This window comes from Salmo trutta, chromosome 29 (genome assembly GCF_901001165.1).
Source record: "Salmo trutta chromosome 29, fSalTru1.1, whole genome shotgun sequence".
Lineage (NCBI taxonomy): Eukaryota > Metazoa > Chordata > Actinopteri > Salmoniformes > Salmonidae > Salmo > Salmo trutta.
This window is the reverse complement of record NC_042985.1, coordinates 8,081,916-8,103,663: the sequence shown is the minus strand read 5'-3', so window position 1 is coordinate 8,103,663 and position 21,748 is coordinate 8,081,916. Positions and strand designations below refer to the sequence as shown.

The following is a 21,748-nucleotide window of genomic DNA, read 5'->3' as shown; positions in this document are numbered from 1 at the left end:
GCTTATGTAGTTAATATTAATATTATATATTAGTTAATGTTATATGGTCTGTGTTTGTTCTAGCTTATGTTAGTAATATAATATTATATTATTAGTAATGTTAATATGGTCTGTGTTTGTTCTAGCTTATGTTAGTTAATATTATATTATATATTAGTTAATGTTAATATGGTCCTGTGTTTGTTTCTAGCTTATGTTAGTTAATATTAATATATTATATTAGTTAATGTTAATATGGTCTGTGTTTGTTCTAGCTTATGTTAGTTAATATTAATATTATATTAGTTAATGTTAATATGGTCTGTGTTTGTTCTAGCTTATGTTAGTTAATATTATATTATATATTAGTTAATGTTAATATGGTCTGTGTTTGTTCTAGCTTATGTTAGTTATATTTATATTATATATTAGTTAATGTTATATGGTCTGTGTTTGTTCTAGCTTATGTTAGTTAATATTAATATTATATATTAGTTAATGTTAATATGGTCTGTGTTTGTTCTAGCTTATGTTAGTTAATATTAATATTATATATTAGTTAATGTTAATATGGTCTGTGTTTGTTCTAGCTTATGTTAGTTAATATTAATATTATATATTAGTTAATGTTAATATGGTCTGTGTTTGTTCTAGCTTATGTTAGTTAATATTACTATTATATATTAGTTAATGTTAATATGGTCTGTGTTTGTTCTAGCTTATGTTAGTTAATATTAATATTATATATTAGTTAATGTTAATATGGTCTGGTGTTTGTTCTAGCTTATGTTAGTTAATATTAATATTATATATTAGTTAATGTTAATATGGTCTGTGTTTGTTCTAGCTTATGTTAGTTAATATTAATATTATATATTAGTTAATGTTAATATGGTCTGTGGTTTGTTCTAGCTTATGTTAGTTAATATTTATATTATATATTAGTAATGTTAATATGGTCTGTGTTTGTTCTAGCTTATGTTAGTTAATATTAATATTATATATTAGTTAATGTTAATATGGTCTGTGTTTGTTCTAGCTTATGTTCGTTACTATTACTATTATATTAGGTTAATGTTAATATGGTCTGTGTTTGTTCTAGCTTATGTTAGTTAATATTTCTATTATATATTAGTTAATGTTAATATGGTCTGTGTTTGTTCTAGCTTATGTTAGTTAATATTAATATTATATATTAGTTAATGTTATATGGTCTGTGTTTGTTCTAGCTTATGTTAGTTAATATTAATATTATATATTAGTTAATGTTAATATGGTCTGTGTTTGTTCTAGCTTATGTTAGTTAATATTAATATTATATATTAGTTAATGTTAATATGGTCTGTGTTTGTTCTAGCTTATGTTAGTTAATATTAATATTATATATTAGTTAATGTTAATATGGTCTGTGTTGTTCTAGCTTATGTAGTTAATATTAATATTATATATTAGTTAATGTTAATATGGTCTGTGTTTGTTCTAGCTTATGTTAGTTAATATTAATATTATATATTAGTTAATGTTAAGATGGTCTGTGTTTGTTCTAGCTTATGTTAGTTTAATATTATATTATTATTAGTTAATGTTAATATGGTCTGTGTTTGTTCTAGCTTATGTAGTTAATATTAATATTATATATTAGTTAATGTTAATATGGTCTGTTTTTGTTCTAGCTTATGTTAGTTAATATTAATATTATATATAGTTAATGTTAATATGGGTCTGTGTTTGTTCTAGCTTATGTTAGTTAATATTAATATTATTATTTAGTTAATGTTAATATGTCTGTGTTTTTTCTAGCTTATGTTAGTTAATATTAATATTATATATTAGTTATGTTAATATGGTCTGTGTTGTTCTAGCTTATGTTAGTTAATATTAATATTATATATTAGTTAATGTTAATATGGTCTGTGTTTGTTCTAGCTTATGTTAGTTAATATTATTATATATTAGTTAATGTTAATATGGTCTGTGTTTGGTTCTAGCTTATGTTAGTTAATATTAATATTATATATTAGTTAATGTTAATATGGTCTGTGTTGTTCTAGCTATGTTCGTTAATATGAATCTTATATTAGTTAATGTTAATTGGTCGTGTTTGTTACTAGCTTAGGTTAGTTAATATATATATATATTAGTTAATGTTAATATGGTCTGTGTTTGTTCTAGCTTATGTTAGTTAATATTATATTATATATTAGTTAATGTTAATATGGTCTGTGTTTGTTCTAGCTTATGTTAGTTAATATTAATATTATATATTAGTTAATGTTAATATGGTCTGTGTTTGTTCTAGCTTATGGTTAATATTAATATTATATTATTATGTTATATGGTCTGTGTTTTTCTAGCTTATGTTAGTATATTAATATATATATTAGTTAATGTTAATATGGTCTGTGTTTGTTCTAGCTTATGTTAGTTAATATTAATATTATATATTAGTTAATGTTAATATGGTCTGTGTTTGTTCTAGCTTATGTTAGTTAATATTAATATTATATATTAGTTAATGTTAATATGGTCTGTGTTTGTTCTAGCTTATGTTAGTTAATATTAATATTATATATTAGTTAATGTTAATATGGTCTGTGTTTGTTCTAGCTTATGTTAGTTAATATTAATATTATATATTAGTTAATGTTAATATGGTCTGTGTTTGTTCTAGCTTATGTTAGTTAATATTAATATTATATATTAGTTAATGTTAATATGGCCTGTGTTTGTTCTAGCTTATGTTAGTTAATATTAATATTATATATTAGTTAATGTTAATATGGCCTGTGTTTGTTCTAGCTTATGTTAGTTAATATTAATATTATATATTAGTTAATGTTAATATGGCCTGTGTTTGTTCTAGCTTATGTTAGTTAATATTAATATTATATATTAGTTAATGTTAATATGGCCTGTGTTTGTTCTAGCTTATGTTAGTTAATATTAATATTATATATTAGTTAATGTTAATATGGTCTGTGTTTGTTCTAGCTTATGTTAGTTAATATTAATATTATATATTAGTTAATGTTAATATGGTCTGTGTTTGTTCTAGCTTATGTTAGTTAATATTTATATTATATATTAGTTAATGTTAATATGGTCTGTGTTTGTTCTAGCTTATGTTAGTTAATATTAATATTATATATTAGTTAATGTTAATATGGTCTGTGTTTGTTCTAGCTTATGTTAGTTAATATTAATATTATATATTAGTTAATGTTAATATGGTCTGTGTTTGTTCTAGCTTATGTTAGTTAATATTTATATTATATATTAGTTAATGTTAATATGGTCTGTGTTTGTTCTAGCTTATGTTAGTTAATATTAATATTATATATTAGTTAATGTTAATATGGTCTGTGTTTGTTCTAGCTTATGTTAGTTAATATTAATATTATATATTAGTTAATGTTAATATGGTCTGTGTTTGTTCTAGCTTATGTTAGTTAATATTAATATTATATATTAGTTAATGTTAATATGGTCTGTGTTTGTTCTAGCTTATGTTAGTTAATATTAATATTATATATTAGTTAATGTTAATATGGTCTGTGTTTGTTCTAGCTTATGTTAGTTAATATTTATATTATATATTAGTTAATGTTAATATGGTCTGTGTTTGTTCTAGCTTATGTTAGTTAATATTAATATTATATATTAGTTAATGTTAATATGGTCTGTGTTTGTTCTAGCTTATGTTAGTTAATATTAATATTATATATTAGTTAATGTTAATATGGTCTGTGTTTGTTCTAGCTTATGTTAGTTAATATTAATATATATATTAGTTAATGTTAATATGGTCTGTGTTTGTTCTAGCTTATGTTAGTTAATATTAATATTATATATTAGTTAATGTTAATATGGCCTGTGTTTGTTCTAGCTTATGTTAGTTAATATTAATATTATATATTAGTTAATGTTAATATGGTCTGTGTTTGTTCTAGCTTATGTTAGTTAATATTAATATTATATATTAGTTAATGTTAATATGGTCTGTGTTTGTTCTAGCTTATGTTAGTTAATATTAATATTATATATTAGTTAATGTTAATATGGTCTGTGTTTGTTCTAGCTTATGTTAGTTAATATTAATATTATATATTAGTTAATGTTAATATGGTCTGTGTTTGTTCTAGCTTATGTTAGTTAATATTAATATTATATATTAGTTAATGTTAATATGGTCTGTGTTTGTTCTAGCTTATGTTAGTTAATATTAATATTATATATTAGTTAATGTTAATATGGCCTGTGTTTGTTCTAGCTTATGTTAGTTAATATTAATATTATATATTAGTTAATGTTAATATGGTCTGTGTTTGTTCTAGCTTATGTTAGTTAATATTAATATTATATATTAGTTAATGTTAATATGGCCTGTGTTTGTTCTAGCTTATGTTAGTTAATGTTTATATTATATATTAGTTAATGTTAATATGGTATGTGTTAATATGGTCTGTGTTTGTTCTAGCTTATGTTAGTTTTAGTGCTACAGTACATTGATTGATTTATTACCGTATCGTTGGGTTTGGAAGAAAGGCATTTCCCTACACTTGTGCAAGTGACATTAAACTAAAAACTTGAGAGAGAGCGAGAGACAGAGACAGAGAGACAGAGAGACAGAGAGAGAGAGAGAGAGAGAGAGAGAGAGAGAGAGACACAGAGAGAGAGAGAGACAGAGAGAGAGAGTGAGAGACACAGAGAGAGAGAGAGAGAGAGAGATACAGAGAGAGAGAGAGAGAGAGACAGAGAGACAGAGACAGAGAGAGAGACTGAGACTGAGAGAAACATGAGACCTGCAGTGCCACATGTCTATGACTCCTGAAGGTTCCTATGACCTTCACATTGGTATCAGTCCCGCTTCATTCAGGGAAATAATATTCTACACAGTCCCACTGCACCTGAAAACACACACATACACACTCATCAGAAGGTACTCAGACCCAGTGGAGTCTGTGTGGAGACAAACACTATGTCTGTTACACAGGGATCACATTGCTACTCCATTCATCTCCAGGCCATATTAGAAACACATGTTGCTTTTTAGTACCAAATTCATTTCCAGACATTGAAGGGGGTAATTTCTCATGGATGTGCATTTACATTAAAAATGCTCTCCTCACACACACACACACACACACACACACACACACACACCCCGCTACCACTGTGTCTCAGTAGTCTCTCTTATCATAACCAAGAGGTCCTCCTGATCCAAAGCCACATTGAGTGGAGATATTACAGGCTTATTGGGAAGGAGAATGATTCTGTCAAGAAGAGCGGTGACTGTTTAATCCACAGACAGACGGTTATTGTGTTGTATAGATGTGTCCATATCATCACTGAAAAGAAACAGTGAGCTTTTCAAACCCAGGGGCTGTACGGCTGTATTGAACCTAAACCTGGTAGCAACGTGTTTTGGGGGAAAATATTGCTCCTTTTGCTGACAGTTTGGAATGACATGGTTCTGCTTTAAATAAAGACAACACTCAACATCACACAGCTTAATATCATATCCTATGATCATGCTGTCAATCAAAACAGAGGAGGAGAGAGGAGAGTTCTGTTGTTAGACTTCTCCAGGTAACTTGGTAACCAGTGGTGACTGAACAGGGCCCTTGGTTCAATCAGAGGAGAGTTCTGTTGTTAGACTTCTCCAGGTAATTTGGTAACCTGTGGTGACTGAACAGGGCCCTTGGTTCAATCAGAGGAGAGTACTGTGTTGTTAGACTTCTCCAGGTAACTTGGTAACCAGTGGTGACTGAACAGGGCCCTTGGTTCTGTCGTGTCTTTGGCTATGCCGGATTAAGTGATATGACATGCTAACCTATAAAATTCTTTCTCTGTAATTAATATTACCTGATTAAGCTAATCATGTAAATGTAATTAACTAGAAAGTCGGGGCACCACGGAAGAACGTTTATAGAGCCGTTATCTTCCGAATAAACTCTTAAAATACTTAGTAATATTTTACATCGATAGCAGTCAATATTAACCCTTATCTTATTTTCAGTCTCATAATGAAAGTTGTAAATTCTTGGCTATCTTCACGAACCCTGGCTAACAAGTTGAATCAGCAATACAAAATTGGGTTTAATTATTTATTTACTAAATACCTAAACTAATCACACAGAATTACAAATACATAGAATACAAATGATGTCATACAGAAAATGTCTCAGGTGGACGGAGCCTGTATGATGGCTGGTTAAACAAAGGAAAGGGGGTTGGGCTTGAATGAAAGAGCGGGAAGACTTAGGAACAACGAAACAGCAGCTATGCTAATGTAAATTCATTACTAAGTTACCGCCCATTTGGAAAAGGAAAAGGAAATAAATATTTACTCTGAGCTGCGCTTCGGTATATTGGTCGTAGATGATGGCTGGGTTGGCCAACAGATCTTCCTGTCCTCGGAAGAATGTCTCTGGTGGTAAATTGGATACGTGGTGGTATCTTCGTCTGTTTGTTAGACTGGATCCGTCGTCCGTCCTTTCCTAACCCACGTCTACAGCGGCCGCTGCTAACTCAACGGCTAGGAAGTATCACTTCTGTAGTGAATAAGCTCAAAGTTCATACCATTCGCCACCAAAGCTCACGCCGAGGTTGGCTTAGTTCTGTACTTGACGTGTGTCCTTCTAACGTAGAGGCTGCAGACCTCACGTACTGGAACATATGGTTATCTTTTCGTCAAAGGCTTATATAGTGGAGAGGGGGAAGGATGTGTTTCATCGTTTATAACCCCTGTCTCTTCACAGGGGTGGGCCACTGATCAAGCAGGGCACTTTCCTTATGAAAACCCAATTCTCTCATTTGGAAGCTAAAATTACATTTAATCTCCTAACAAACAATTTCAATATCAAACATTTCAATTGCATAACAATTCCATGTGACTCTGATAACTAGAGGGTGTATACTTTCCCAGGTACAGTTTATGTCATCCTGTCATCAGTCATAATGTCTCAGATGACAACCGAACTGACATCCATACTCATTACATTCCAAAGCATATTTCCAACTGGTTTTATTACCAAAATATGGTTCCTTTCCCCATTTGTTTGATGTTCCCAGACTCTCTATATTTAACAGGACAGCAGTCCTTCAGGACAGCAGTCCTTCAGTAGGGTCAGAAAGAGAGGGGAAGGGAGAAAGGTATTTATGGGGGGGGTCATAAACCTTACCCACAGGCCAACGTCATGACAGTTCAATCAGAGGAGAGTTCTGTTGTTAGACTTCTCCAGGTAACTTGGTAACCAGTGGTGACTGAACAGGGTCCTTGGTTCAATCAGAGGAGAGTTCTGTTGTTAGACTTCTCCAGGTAACTTGGTAACCAGTGGTGACTGAACAGGGCCCTTGGTTCAATCAGAGGAGAGTACTGTGTTGTTAGACTTCTCCAGGTAACTTGGTAACCAGTGGTGACTGAACAGGGCCCTTGGTTCAATCAGAGGATAGTACTGTGTTGTTAGACTTCTCCAGGTAACTTGGTAACCAGTGGTGACTGAACAGGGCCCTTGGTTCAATCCAATCAGAGGAGAGTACTGTGTTGTTAGACTTCTCCAGGTAACTTGGTAACCAGTGGTGACTGAACAGGGTCCTTGGTTCAATCAGAGGAGAGTTCTGTTGTTAGACTTCTCCAGGTAACTTGGTAACCAGTGGTGACTGAACAGGGTCCTTGGTTCAATCAGAGGAGAGTACTGTGTTGTTAGACTTCTCCAGGTAACTTGGTAACCAGTGGAGACTGAACAGGGCCCTTGGTTCAATCCAATCAGAGGAGAGTATTGTGTTGTTAGACTTCTCCAGGTAACCAGTGGTGACTGAACAGGGCCCTTGGTTTCTCACCTGGGGTCACACAGTTTGCTGTCTTATCTGGTTTTCATCTTGGTGCAGTCCCTAGGATGTGACATCACCACCCCATACCTTCAGGGACATATTGTGTCAGCCTAATTTCTAAATGAATCCTCATCGCTCCTCACAGTTAACCTACATTAGGATCCCTGTATGGTCCTTCCTTATTCATAGAGATCTGCTTCTCTAGGTAACATGCTGTTATTTTAGCTGTCATATCCTCAGATGTGTGAGGTGGGCGTTTTGCCCAGTCTTTAAGGTGTTTTGCCTTAGTCCTTGAGTACAGGTTTTGGCCAAGTAAGTACGTTTTTCAAGTACATTTTTTCGTCAAGTACTTTCATCATTTTTGCCGTCTGTACCTCCTCAACTCTGGATCCAGTCTTCTTTGTAAAATAAATACAACCTATTTTTACACCTGAACCTCCTCAGTCTCAACTGTTGCTGCTCCACACCAACTACATAGGCTGCCGGGTACTCTATATTTTTAGGATTATATTATTATACACATATGAACAACAACTTACAGACGCACACAAACAACGACTGCATCTCCTCTGCCCAGAGCCGCGTCCTCTATCTTAACCCACATCCCCTAACGCAGCAGGCATAAAATAAACACCTGGAACTAGATCCCCTACATACTGGTCTGTTCAACCAATCCAGTAAATGTGGAGGAGGAGTTACGTCGCCATGCGGTCGCCTTGTTAACGTCCGAAAGCGGAAGTCAAGTCACAGCCTCTCTTTTTTCATTTCCCCTGAAAACCAAAACATCCAGTTGTTGAGGACTCAGCAGAGGCTACACCACACATGAAAGAGAACGAGAGAGATAGCGAGAGAGAGATATAGAGAGACAGAGAGAGATACAGAGTGATACAGAGAGAGATACATACAGAGAGAGAGAGAGTAGGTGTGAGTCCTACTGACCTGAGCCTGGGCAGTGGTGTCATTCAGAGCTCTACTCAGAGCCTGGGTCAGCCCTCTACGCAGGTTCTGTCTCTGGATGCTGTCCAGGCGGTTCCTTCTCACATGGATGGTGAGAACTGTAGAGAGAAAAATATGAGAGGGTGAGAGAGAGGGGGTGGGAGAGAGAGAAAGAGAGAGGGAGGAGGAGGCAGGGTGGAGAAGAGAGAGGGAAGGCATATTCTATTTGGAAAATATAACTATATATACTCAACTATATATCTCTGTAATTACAACCATAACCCCAACTACGACCAACAATGTAACAACCTGCTGAGAAAAAGGTCATGGCATTCGTGTTTCTTGAGTTGTTCAAATATTGTAGGTGTCTCTTACTTGTTTTAACCCAGATCTTCTCTGTGACGTTGCACTGCCGAGGGGGAGCCTCCGTGGTGGTGGTGAAGGGGAACAGGGTGGTCGTCCCTCTGGGTTTGGTCTTTGGGATTGGAGGTGACAGTGTCCTCCTGGAGGCTGGAGCAGTGGTGGTGGTGGTGGTTCTGCGTGTTGTTGTCATGGTTGGGCTCTCTGTGATTGGCTGTGTTGTAGTTGTGGTTGTGGTTGAAGCTATGGTTGTGGTGGTCACGGTCGTGAGCTGGAGGGATGCGGTCGTTGTGTCCTCTTGAGGGGTCAAAGGTGACACCTGTGATGTGGTGAGTGCAGGCCTGTCGGCTAAGGTGAGGTTCCCTGTTTGGGATAATCTGGTCTCGTTGTCTTTGGGGAAATGAACCCCTGTCTCTCTGGATGTTCCCACGGTTAACTCCTCCATCGCTGTCTCTGTAACAAGAACAGAAGTCACACTCACTTCCTCTGAGAGATGGGAGGGGAATGATGATGTCACACTGGATGCCAGGGCGATTAATGATGATGTAACACCGCGAGATATGAGTGCGGAGGAAGATGACATCATACCAGTGGACAAGCGGACAGTGGATGATGATGTCACACTGGATGCCAGGGCGCTGGGTGATGAAGTCACACCACGGGACATGAGGGCAGAGGATGATGATGTAAGAGCAGGTGACAAAAGGGCAGAGGGTGATGACGTCATACCAGTGGAGGGGAAGACACTTGATGGGGATGGTGACATCACACTCAAACTCAACCCAGAAGTGGATGATGATGTTGAATCAGAACGTTCCATGGAGAGGGAGGACAGACTGGGAGCTGTGGTGAGACTGGACACACTGCTGATGTGAGATTGGTGTGACACGACAGATGATGACGATGTCATTGATAACAAGGCTGATGATGATGAAGACAATGGTGATGAAGATATTGCTGATGGTGATGAAGATGATGATGATGATAGTGAAGATGGTGATGAAGATGATGATGATGATGACGATAATGATGATAACAGAGGAGTGTTGTTCTCTGGCATGGACACTGATAATGCTGATGTTACCCCCTCTAACAGGGGAGTGTTGTTCTCTGGCATGGACACTGATAATGCTGATGTTACCCCCTCTAACAGGGGAGTGTTGTTCTCTGGCATGGACACTGATAATGCTGATGTTACCCCCTCTAACAGGGGAGTGTTGTTCTCCGTGGTTCTCTTCTGTGTAGTGGAGGATATAGAAGCCATCAGATTGGCTGGTGTCAAACTCCAGGGCTTGGGTAATGATGTCACTTTAGAATATGTGACAGATGTGTGTCCAACAAAGGTCTCCTCACTCCCATTTGACATCAGTGTAGATGCACCAGGGGAGAATGCTCTGTCAGGTGAGTGAGAGGAGACAGGTGCTAGAGAAAGATACCTACTATGTCCATTGAGTTCCAGTGAGTTCCAGTGAGGAAGATAACTATCCTCATTTATTAACGGTGTCTGTGACGGAGTAGGGTTCCTCATGACGGTGGGACTTTCTGACATTGTAGAGAGAACATCTGTTCCCCTTATTGTAGTTTTCTTTCTGTGGGAGACAAGTTTAAGAGGAGTTGGTACAGCCTCAGCAGTATTAACATATGCAGGGATATCAGTGGGGCGTGGATAAGGAGAACCTTCAGTGTCGGTCCCTCTGGAAATCAAGGAGTCCTCTGTAACATAAGAGGAGGGTGTTGGAGAACCCATTAATGGGGGTGTTCCCTTGTAAACATGAACACTTAGGTCTGTGATGTAAGTGGAGGAATCCTCAACTAAAGCAGAAAGGGGAAAAACTGAGCCAGTCTCTGTATTTGGCTGAGATGCAGTGTTCTCAGCAGGCGTGTGTGTAATATCAGCAGAAGCATCAAGTGGTGTCAGATGTTCAGGTGAACTGGAGTGGACCTGAGCTGTGGAGTGGACCTGGGCTGTGGGGTGGACCTGGGCTGTGGAGTGGACCTGGGCTGTGGAGTGGACCTGGGCTGTGGGGTGGACCTGGGCTGTGGAGTGGACCTGGGCTGTGGAGTGGACCTGGGCTGTGGAGTGGACCTGGGCTGTGGGGTGGACCTGGGCTGTGGAGTGGACCTGGGCTGTGGGGTGTGTTTGAAAAATGTGATCTGTCTCGCCTGTCGCAGTAGGATCGGGTGAGCCGACAAACAGTGAGGTCCATGTTGAGGACAAGGCTCCCTCTGCTGTATCAGGGGACGTTACAAGGGACATTATAGGGGACATTTCAGAGAACATTTCAGTTGACATTTCAGAGGAATTTACAGGGGACATTTCAGGTGACTTATCGAGGGACATTTCAGGGGCCATATCAGGGGAACCTACCTCAGACCCTGTGCTAACAGAAATATACAATGGCCTTGTTTGAAACTGGGTCGCTGATGGTGAGGGAGCGCGAGGCGTCGCTAACAGCACTACAGGTCTGTGTGTAGATGTGGTTCCTCTAGAGCCAGACTGGGTCGGTGCATCATCAGTTCTGTGGAGACTAGAGACCGTTGGGTTAAAGTAAGGGTGCTTGGTGGTCAGGATGATGGAGAGGGTGAATTGGGGATCCTGGGGTACTGTTGAGGGACTAGCATGCACGGTGGGAGAGGTGAACGCCAGCGTCAGGTGCTGAGCTAAAGTTGATGGATCAGTGACAGGAAGTGACATCAGGCCTGTGTCAGAATTCAAGGAAGGAGTCAGCGAGGTTAGAGGGGTCAATCCTGCATCTCCAAGGGTTATGCTACTAGAAGACATGGGTGAGTCACTCAGTGTTCCAGATACAGAGCTGAGAGTGGAGTCACTCAGTGTTCCAGATACAGAACTGAGAGTGGAGTCACTCAGTGTTCCAGATACAGAGCTGAGAGTGGAGTCACTCAGTGTTCCAGATACAGAGCTGAGAGTGGAGTCACTCAGTGTTCCAGATACAGAACTGAGAGTGGAGTCACTCAGTGTTCCAGATACAGAGCTGAGAGTGGAGTCACTCAGTGTTCCAGATACAGAGCTGAGAGTGGAGTCACTCAGTGTTACAGATACAGAACTGAGAGTGGAGTCACTCAGTGTTCCAGATACAGAACTGAGAGTGGAGTCACTCAGTGTTCCAGATACAGAACTGAGAGTGGAGTCACTCAGTGTTCCAGATACAGAACTGAGAGTGGAGTCACTCAGTGTTCCAGATACAGAACTGAGAGTGGAGTCACTCAGTGTTCCAGATACAGAACTGAGAGTGGAGTCACTCAGTGTTCCAGATACAGAACTGAGAGTGGAGTCACTCAGTGTTCCAGATACAGAACTGAGAGTGGAGTCACTCAGTGTTCCAGATACAGAACTGAGAGTGGAGTCACTCAGTGTTCCAGATACAGAACTGAGAGTGGAGTCACTCAGTGTTCCAGATACAGAACTGAGAGTGGAGTCACTCAGTGTTACAGATACAGAACTGAGAGTGGAGTCACTCAGTGTTCCAGATACAGAACTGAGAGTGGAGTCACTCAGTGTTCCAGATACAGAACTGAGAGTGGAGTCACTCAGTGTTCCAGATACAGAACTGAGAGTGGAGTCACTCAGTGTTCCAGATACAGAACTGAGAGTGGAGTCACTCAGTGTTCCAGATACAGAACTGAGAGTGGAGTCACTGAGGGGGTGACTTCTTGTCTGAGCAGTTGAATCCAAGCTGACTTCCCCTCCTGCTCTTCCTCCCTCATCATTATTCCTATTGGGGTCAGGAGCGCTTGAGCTGGTGTGACCTGTGGCTGTTACTAAATCACTGGGATATGTTGAGCTCTGAGGAGATGCTGTGCTCCAGTAAGAGCCTGTTAACTTAGCCACTGTGGTGTCTGAGCGGGGTGAGTCGGTACCTGACAAGGTTGGTAAGGTGTTAGTTGAGATAGGGAAATATGTTGCCGATATTCTGGTCGTCACAGCCGGCGATACACTTGAATCTACAGCATGAGAAGGCACTGAGGTAACTGCTACAGGCCAGGCGCTTCTTATAAAAGCCGTCTGACTACCTGTCCATGTCTTATCTCTATTCGCCCTGTTTGGTGTTGCACTGATATTTTCCCCTGTGATGAGACCAGGAACTAAATATCCTTGTGGGGGAGTAGGTGGAGGTGACAGCAATGCTGAGCGGACAGTTTGTAAAACTCCCTGTTGGCTTTGATCAGCTTGACTGTCCTGGACACGAGAGGAGAGAAGTAAAGAGCTTGTCTCTCTGTTGTTAGTGAAAACAGTCCTGGTACTGTGGCTGTCTGAGGATCTGATGGTTCTGGCTGAAATGGTGAAAGGGACGTTTCCAGAGGTAACACTAGTAGAGGTGGAGTGGTTTGGTTCTGTCTTTGCTGGTTTCCATGTTGTGAAAGGGCTGGTGTCTATTTTGTTTGACGATGTTGTCCTTTGTGTCACTCCTCTAGTCAGTGATTGGTGAGTGGAGTCAGAGAGGGGAAGTGGTAAGCTCTTTGTGACTGTAAATATATCTACATCTAAACTAATGCTGGATTGGATTGGGGGATTCAATGATGTTTTATTCAGAGATAACACAGGGCTTGAGATGTCATAGGATAAAGCAAAGGCTGTTTTTATTAACCATTCAGATGATAATGCTGGTGATGATGCTGATGATGATGGTGGTGATGATGATGATGACATTGCTAATGATGATGATGATGGTGGGGATGACATTGCTGATGATGATAGTGATGGTGATGATGGTGATGACATTGCTGATGATGATGATGATGATGATAATATTGTTGATGATGATGAGAACAATGTATGTGCTGATGATGACACTGCCCTCCAATCCCCAGTCATGAAGGACGCCACTGATGACACTGACATTGATGACGCCTTGGTAATTGATGACGCCTTGGTCTGGTGAAGCATGCTGGGAGTCAAACCTGAGCTGTCAGACAGGTCTCTGCTCGGCTCCACAGTAGAAGAGGAGAAGGGAGCAACCGAAGGCCACTGGCTGGTTTGGTTGTTGTCCTTGGTGATGGTTGGTGAGGCCTTGGATCGGACCAAGCTCAGTGGGTGTTTGTCCGCCAGCAGGGTCAGTATGGAGGAGAAGGCAGGCTGCTCTCTCAGCCCCACCCCCTCTGACACAGCCCTGCCATCTGGTTGGACGACTGATAAAGGCTCCTCATCCACCAACAGCAAGCCGGCCAATGGGTGAATGGGATCGGCGGAGGCTGTTGTGTCATTGGGTACATCAGAAGAACCAGAGGCGTCGTAGTTCGTCTCATCTGGAATAGAGCGGAAAGGGAAGCAAGGGGTCAATGCTGGCTACTTCAGCCATGGAGGGATCATTTTAAAGTTGCACAAAGTTTCAGAGTGAGAGTGTGTCTTTTTCTTTCCATTTAGAGCAAAACCATTCAAAGACTTTTTCCATTTGGCCTGGGATTCAGAAGTGAGTTCTTTGAAGAGAGAATAGCAATCAGAATCCTTACACTGCAGGAGCCACTGACAATCTAAAACCCTTTTCATCACCTGAACAGAAATGTTGATGCTTCCCACCTCATTTAGAAAGCATTGAAGACTAACAGTGTCAGACACATTTCAGTCTTAAAGCACATTCACTCAAGCTGTAATTCACAGTTGAATTACCTAGTGTGTATACTAGAGTGAAGCTAATGTGACCAAAGGGCTGAAATTGTATGAAATGTCCTCTGAATCATGTACATGCATTAAAAACATCTTGATGTCTATTATAAAATCTTATTAAACCTGTCGTTTTTTTTTACTTCAAATCGTTTTAAAGTACTAATGTCACAGAGAGAGACAGAGACATCTGGTTCAGGTGTCACAAACAAACTGGCAGTGATAACAGCCCTAAGATGGCCGTCCGGCTGCGAGGCTGGCACTAGTCCCTTCGTCCCTCCTTCTCTCCATTCTCAGCATGTCCCCAAACATCCTCTACACATCTGTCTGGGGGGTTCTTTTATTCATTTCTAAAGATTAGCAAGCCTGTCACATCACCTGCTGCTGCTGTATGTTTCACCTGGCAAGGTGGGTGCATCCACACACACACACACACACACACACACACACACACACACACACACTTTTTAATACTCAAACGTTGAAAATCATTGTTAAGATCATCAAGATCATCAAGATCCCACAGACAAGTATCCTGTCTACTAAAACTGCCTTGTACGTTTAAACTGACACAGATCATTTGATATGTTTTAACACCAGGTACTTCTACTCAATACCCACACACACACACAGAGAGAGATAAAGACTGTTTTACAATACCCACACACACAGAGAGATCAGGACTGTTTTACAATACCCACACACACACAGAGAGATCAGGACTGTTTTACAATACCCACACACACAGAGAGATCAGGACTGTTTTACAATACCCACACACACACAGAGAGATCAGGACTGTTTTACAATACCCACACACACACACACACAGAGAGATCAGGACTGTTTTACAATACCCACACACACACACAGAGAGATCAGGACTGTTTTACAATACCCACACACACAGAGAGATCAGAACTGTTTTACAATACCCACACACACACACAGAGAGATCAGGACTGTTTTACAATACCCACACACACACAGAGAGATCAGGACTGTTTTACAATACCCACACACACAGAGATCAGGACTGTTTTACAATACCCACACACACAGAGAGATCAGGACTGTTTTACAATACCCACACACACAGAGAGATCAGGACTGTTTTACAATACCCACACACACAGAGACCAGGACTGTTTTACAATACCCACACACACAGAGAGATCAGGACTGTTTTACAATACCCACACACACAGAGAGATCAGGACTGTTTTACAATACCCACACACACAGAGATCAGGACTGTTTTACAATACCCACACACACAGAGATCAGGACTGTTTTACAATACCCACACACACACAGAGATCAGGACTGTTTTACAATACCCACACACACAGAGATCAGGACTGTTTTACAATACCCACACACACACAGATCTGGACTGTTTTACAATACCCACACACACACACAGCTCTGGACTGTTTTACAATACCCCCACACAGATCTGGACTGTTTTACAATACCCACACACACAGAGATCAGGATTGTTTTACAATACCAACACACACAGAGATCAGGACTGTTTTACAATACCCACACACAGAGATCAGGACTGTTTTACAATACCCACACACAGAGATCAGGACTGTTTTACAATACCCACACACACACAGATCTGGACTGTTTTACATTACCCACACACAGAGATCTGGACTGTTTTACAATACCCACACACAGAGATCAGGATTGTTTTACAATACTCACACACAGAGATCAGGACTGTTTTACATTACACACACACACACACACAGATCTGGACTGTTTTACATTACCCACACACAGAGATCAGGACTGTTTTACAATACCCACACACAGAGAGCGAGACATTGTTTTACAATACCCACACACACACGGAGAGGGGCTGTTTTACAATACCCACACACACGGAGAGGGATTGTTTTACATTACCCAAAAAGACACACAGATAGGGTTTGTTTTACATTACCCAAAAACACACACAGAGGGATTGTTTTACAATACCCACACACACAGAGAGGGATTGATTTACAATACCCACACACACAGAGAGGGATTGTTTTATATACCCACACACACACAGAGGGACTGTTTTACATACCCACACACACAGAGAGGGATTGTTTTACATACCCACACACACAGAGAGGGATTGTTTTACATACCCACACACACAGAGAGGGATTGTTTTACAATACCCACACACGCAGAGAGAGGGATCGTTTTACATACCCACACACGCAGAGAGGGATCGTTTTACATACCCACACACACAGAGAGGGATTGTTTTACATACCCACACACACAGAGAGAGATCGTTTTACAATACCCCCACACAAAGAGAGGGATTGTTTTACATACCCACACACAGAGAAGGATTGTTTTACAAACCCACACACACAAAGATCAGGATTGTTTTACATACCCACACACACACACACAGAGGGATTGTTTTACATACCCACAAACACAGAGAGGGATTGTTTTACAATACCCACACACACAGAGAGGGATTGTTTTACATACCCACACACACAGAGATCAGGATTGTTTTACATACCCACACACACAGAGATCAGGATTGTTTTACATACCCACACACACACGGAGAGAGGGATTGTTTTACATACCCACACACACAGAGATCAGGACTGTTTTACAATACCCACACACACAGATCTGGACTGTTTTACAATACCCACACACAGAGATCAGGACTGTTTTACAATACCCACACACAGAGATCAGGACTGTTTTACATTACCCACACACACACAGATCTGAACTGTTTTACCTTACCCACACACAGAGATCAGGACTGTTTTACAATACCCACACACAGAGAGCGAGACATTGTATTACAATACCCACACACACAGATCTGGACTGTTTTACATTACCCACACACAGAGATCAGGACTGTTTTACAATACCCACACACAGAGAGCGAGACATTGTTTTACAATACCCACACACACACGGAGAGGGATTGTTTTACAATACCCACACACACAGAGAGAGGGGCTGTTTTACAATACCCACACACACGGAGAGGGATTGTTTTACATACCCACACACACAGAGAGGGCTTGTTTTACAATACCCACACACATGGAGAGGGATTGTTTTACAATACCCACACACATGGAGAGGGATTGTTTTACATACCCACACACACACAGAGGGATTGTTTTACATTACCCAAAAACACACACAGAGGGATTGTTTTACATACCCACACACACACAGAGAGGGATTGTTTTACATACCCACACACACAGAGAGGGATTGATTTACAATACCCACACACACAGAGAGGGATTGTTTTACATACCCACACACACACAGAGGGATTGTTTTACATACCCACACACACAGAGAGGGACTGTTTTACATACCCACACACACAGAGAGAGATTGTTTTACATACCCACACACACAGAGAGGGATTGTTTTACATACACACACACAGAGAGGGATTGTTTTACATACCCACACACACAGAGAGGGATTGTTTTACATTACCCACACACACAGAGAGGGATTGTTTTACATACCCACACACACAGAGAGGGATTGTTTTACATACACACACACACAGAGAGGGATTGTTTTACATACCCACACACACAGAGAGGGATTGTTTTACATACCCACACACAGAGGGATTGTTTTACATACACACACACACAGAGGGATTCTATTACAATACCCACACACACACACAGAGGGATTGTTTTACAATACCCACACACACACAGAGAGGGATTCTTTTACATACCCACACACACAGAGAGGGATTGTTATACAATACCCACACACACACAGAGAGGGATTCTTTTACATACCCACACACACAGAGAGGGATTGTTTTACATACCCACACACACAGAGAGGGATTGTTTTACATTACCCACACACACAGAGAGGGATTGTTTTACATACCCACACACACAGAGAGGGATTGTTTTACATACACACACACACAGAGAGGGATTGTTTTACATACCCACACACACAGAGAGGGATTGTTTTACATACCCACACACAGAGGGATTGTTTTACATACACACACACAAAGAGGGATTCTATTACAATACCCACACACACACACAGAGGGATTGTTTTACAATACCCACACACACACAGAGAGGGATTCTTTTACATACCCACACACACAGAGAGGGATTCTTTTACAATACCCACACACACACAGAGAGGGATTGTTTTACAATACCCACACACACAGAGAGGGATTGTTTTACAATACCCACACACACAGAGAGAGGGATTGTTTTACATTACGCAAAAACACACACAGAGGGATTGTTTTACAATACCCACACACACAGAGAGGGATTGATTTACAATACCCACACACACAGAGAGGGATTGTTTTACATACCCACACACACAGAGAGGGATTGTTTTACATACCCACACACACAGAGAGGGATTGTTTTACATACCCACACACACACAGAGGGATTGTTTTACATACACACACAGAGAGGGATTGTTTTACATACACACACACACAGAGGGATTGTTTTACATACACACACACACAGAGGGATTGTTTTACATACCCACACACACAGAGAGGGATGTTTTACATACCCACACACACAGAGAGGGATTGTTTTACATACCCACACACACAGAGAGGGATTGTTTTACATACCCACACACACAGAGAGGGATTGTTTTACATACCCACACACACAGAGAGGGATTGTTTTACATACCCACACATACAGAGAGGGATTGTTTTACATACCCACACACGCAGAGAGAGGGATCGTTTTACATACCCACACACACAGAGAGGGATCGTTTTACATACCCACACACACAGAGAGGGATTGTTTTACATACCCACACACACAGAGAGAGATTGTTTTACATACCGACACACACAGAGAGGGACTGTTTTACAATACCCACACACACAGAGAGAGGGACTGTTTTACAATACCCCCACACACAGAGAGGGATTGTTTTACATACCCACACACACAGAGATCAGGTTTGTTTTACATACCCACACACACACACACAGAGGGATTGTTTTACATACCCACACACACAGAGAGGGATTGTTTTACAATACCCACACACACAGAGAGGGATTGTTTTACATACCCACACACACAGAGAGAGGGACTGTTTTACATACCCACACACACAGAGAGGGATTCTTTTACAATACCCACACACACACAGAGAGGGATTGTTTTACAATACCCACACACACAGAGAGGGATTGTTTTACAATACCCACACACACAGAGAGGGATTGTTTTACATACCCACACACAGAGAGAGGGACTGTTTTACAATACAACCCACACACAGAGAGGGATTGTTTTACATACCCACATACACAGAGATCAGGATTGTTTTACATACCCACACACACACACACAGAGGGATTGTTTTACATACCCACACACACAGAGAGGGATTGTTTTACATACCCACACACACAGAGAGGGATTGTTTTACATACCCACACACACACAGAGAGAGGGATTGTTTTACATACCCACACACACAGAGATCAGGACTGTTTTACAATACCCACACACACAGATCTGGACTGTTTTACAATACCCACACACAGAGATCAGGACTGTTTTACAATACCCACACACAGAGATCAGGACTGTTTTACATTACCCACACACACACAGATCTGGACTGTTTTACCTTACCCACACACAGAGATCAGGACTGTTTTACAATACCCACACACAGAGAGCGAGACATTGTTTTACAATACCCACACACACAGATCTGGACTGTTTTACATTACCCACACACAGAGATCAGGACTGTTTTACAATACCCACACACAGAGAGCGAGACATTGTTTTACAATACCCACACACACACGGAGAGGGATTGTTTTACAATACCCACACACACAGAGAGAGGGGCTGTTTTACAATACCCACACACACGGAGAGGGATTGTTTTACATACCCACACACACAGATAGGGATTGTTTTACATTACCCAAAAACACACACAGAGGGATTGTTTTACAATACCCACACACACAGAGAGGGATTGATTTACAATACCCACACACACAGAGAGGGATTGTTTTACATACCCACACACACAGAGAGGGATTGTTTTACATACCCACACACACAGAGGGATTGTTTTACAATACCCACACACACAGAGGGATTGATTTACAATACCCACACACACAGAGAGGGATTGTTTTACATACCCACACACATGGAGAGGGATTGTTTTACAATACCCACACACATGGAGAGGGATTGTTTTACAATACCCACACACATGGAGAGGGATTGTTTTACATTACCGAAAAACACACACAGAGGGATTGTTTTACATTACCCAAAAACACACAGAGGGATTGTTTTACATTACCCAAAAACACACAGAGAGGGATTGTTTTACATACCCACACACACAGAGGGATTGTTTTACAATACCCACACACACAGAGAGGGATTGATTTACAATACCCACACACACAGAGAGGGATTGTTTTACATACCCACACACACACAGAGGGATGTTTTACATACCCACACACACAGAGAGGGACTGTTTTACATACCCACACACACAGAGAGGGATTGTTTTACATACCCACACACACAGAGAGGGATTGTTTTACATACCCACACACAGAGAGGGATTGTTTTACATACCCACACACACAGAGAGGGATTGTTTTACATACCCACACACAGAGAGAGGGATTGTTTTACATACACACACAGAGAGGGATTGTTTTAAAAACCCACACACACACACAGAGGGATTGTTTTACATACACACACACACAGAGGGATTCTTTTACAATACCCACACACACACACACACACACAGAGGGATTGTTTTACAATACCCACACACACAGAGAGGGATTGTTTTACATACCCACACACACAGAGAGGGATTGTTTTACATACCCACACACACACAGAGGGATTGTTTTACATACCCACACACACACACAGAGGGATTGTTTTACAT

General features: G+C 40.1%; 1 protein-coding gene across 4 annotated transcripts in view; it reads right to left on the bottom strand.

Annotated features, from left to right (window-relative positions):
* Positions 1–21,748, bottom strand: part of LOC115166846 (UPF0606 protein KIAA1549L) — a 155,350-nt gene that overhangs the window by 91,935 nt on the left and 41,667 nt on the right. For 3 of the 4 annotated variants that reach the window (XM_029720717.1, XM_029720718.1, XM_029720721.1), the window contains exons 2-4: positions 14,029–14,373; positions 9,124–9,561; positions 8,752–8,867 (exon numbers count right to left, since the gene is read on the bottom strand). In XM_029720717.1, the coding sequence (XP_029576577.1) occupies positions 8,752–8,867; positions 9,124–9,561; positions 14,029–14,373 (899 nt within the window). Of the gene's footprint in view, positions 1–8,751; positions 8,868–9,123; positions 9,562–10,548; positions 10,570–14,028; positions 14,374–21,748 lie in introns of those variants that run through there. The other variant, XM_029720719.1, reaches the window with a different exon arrangement.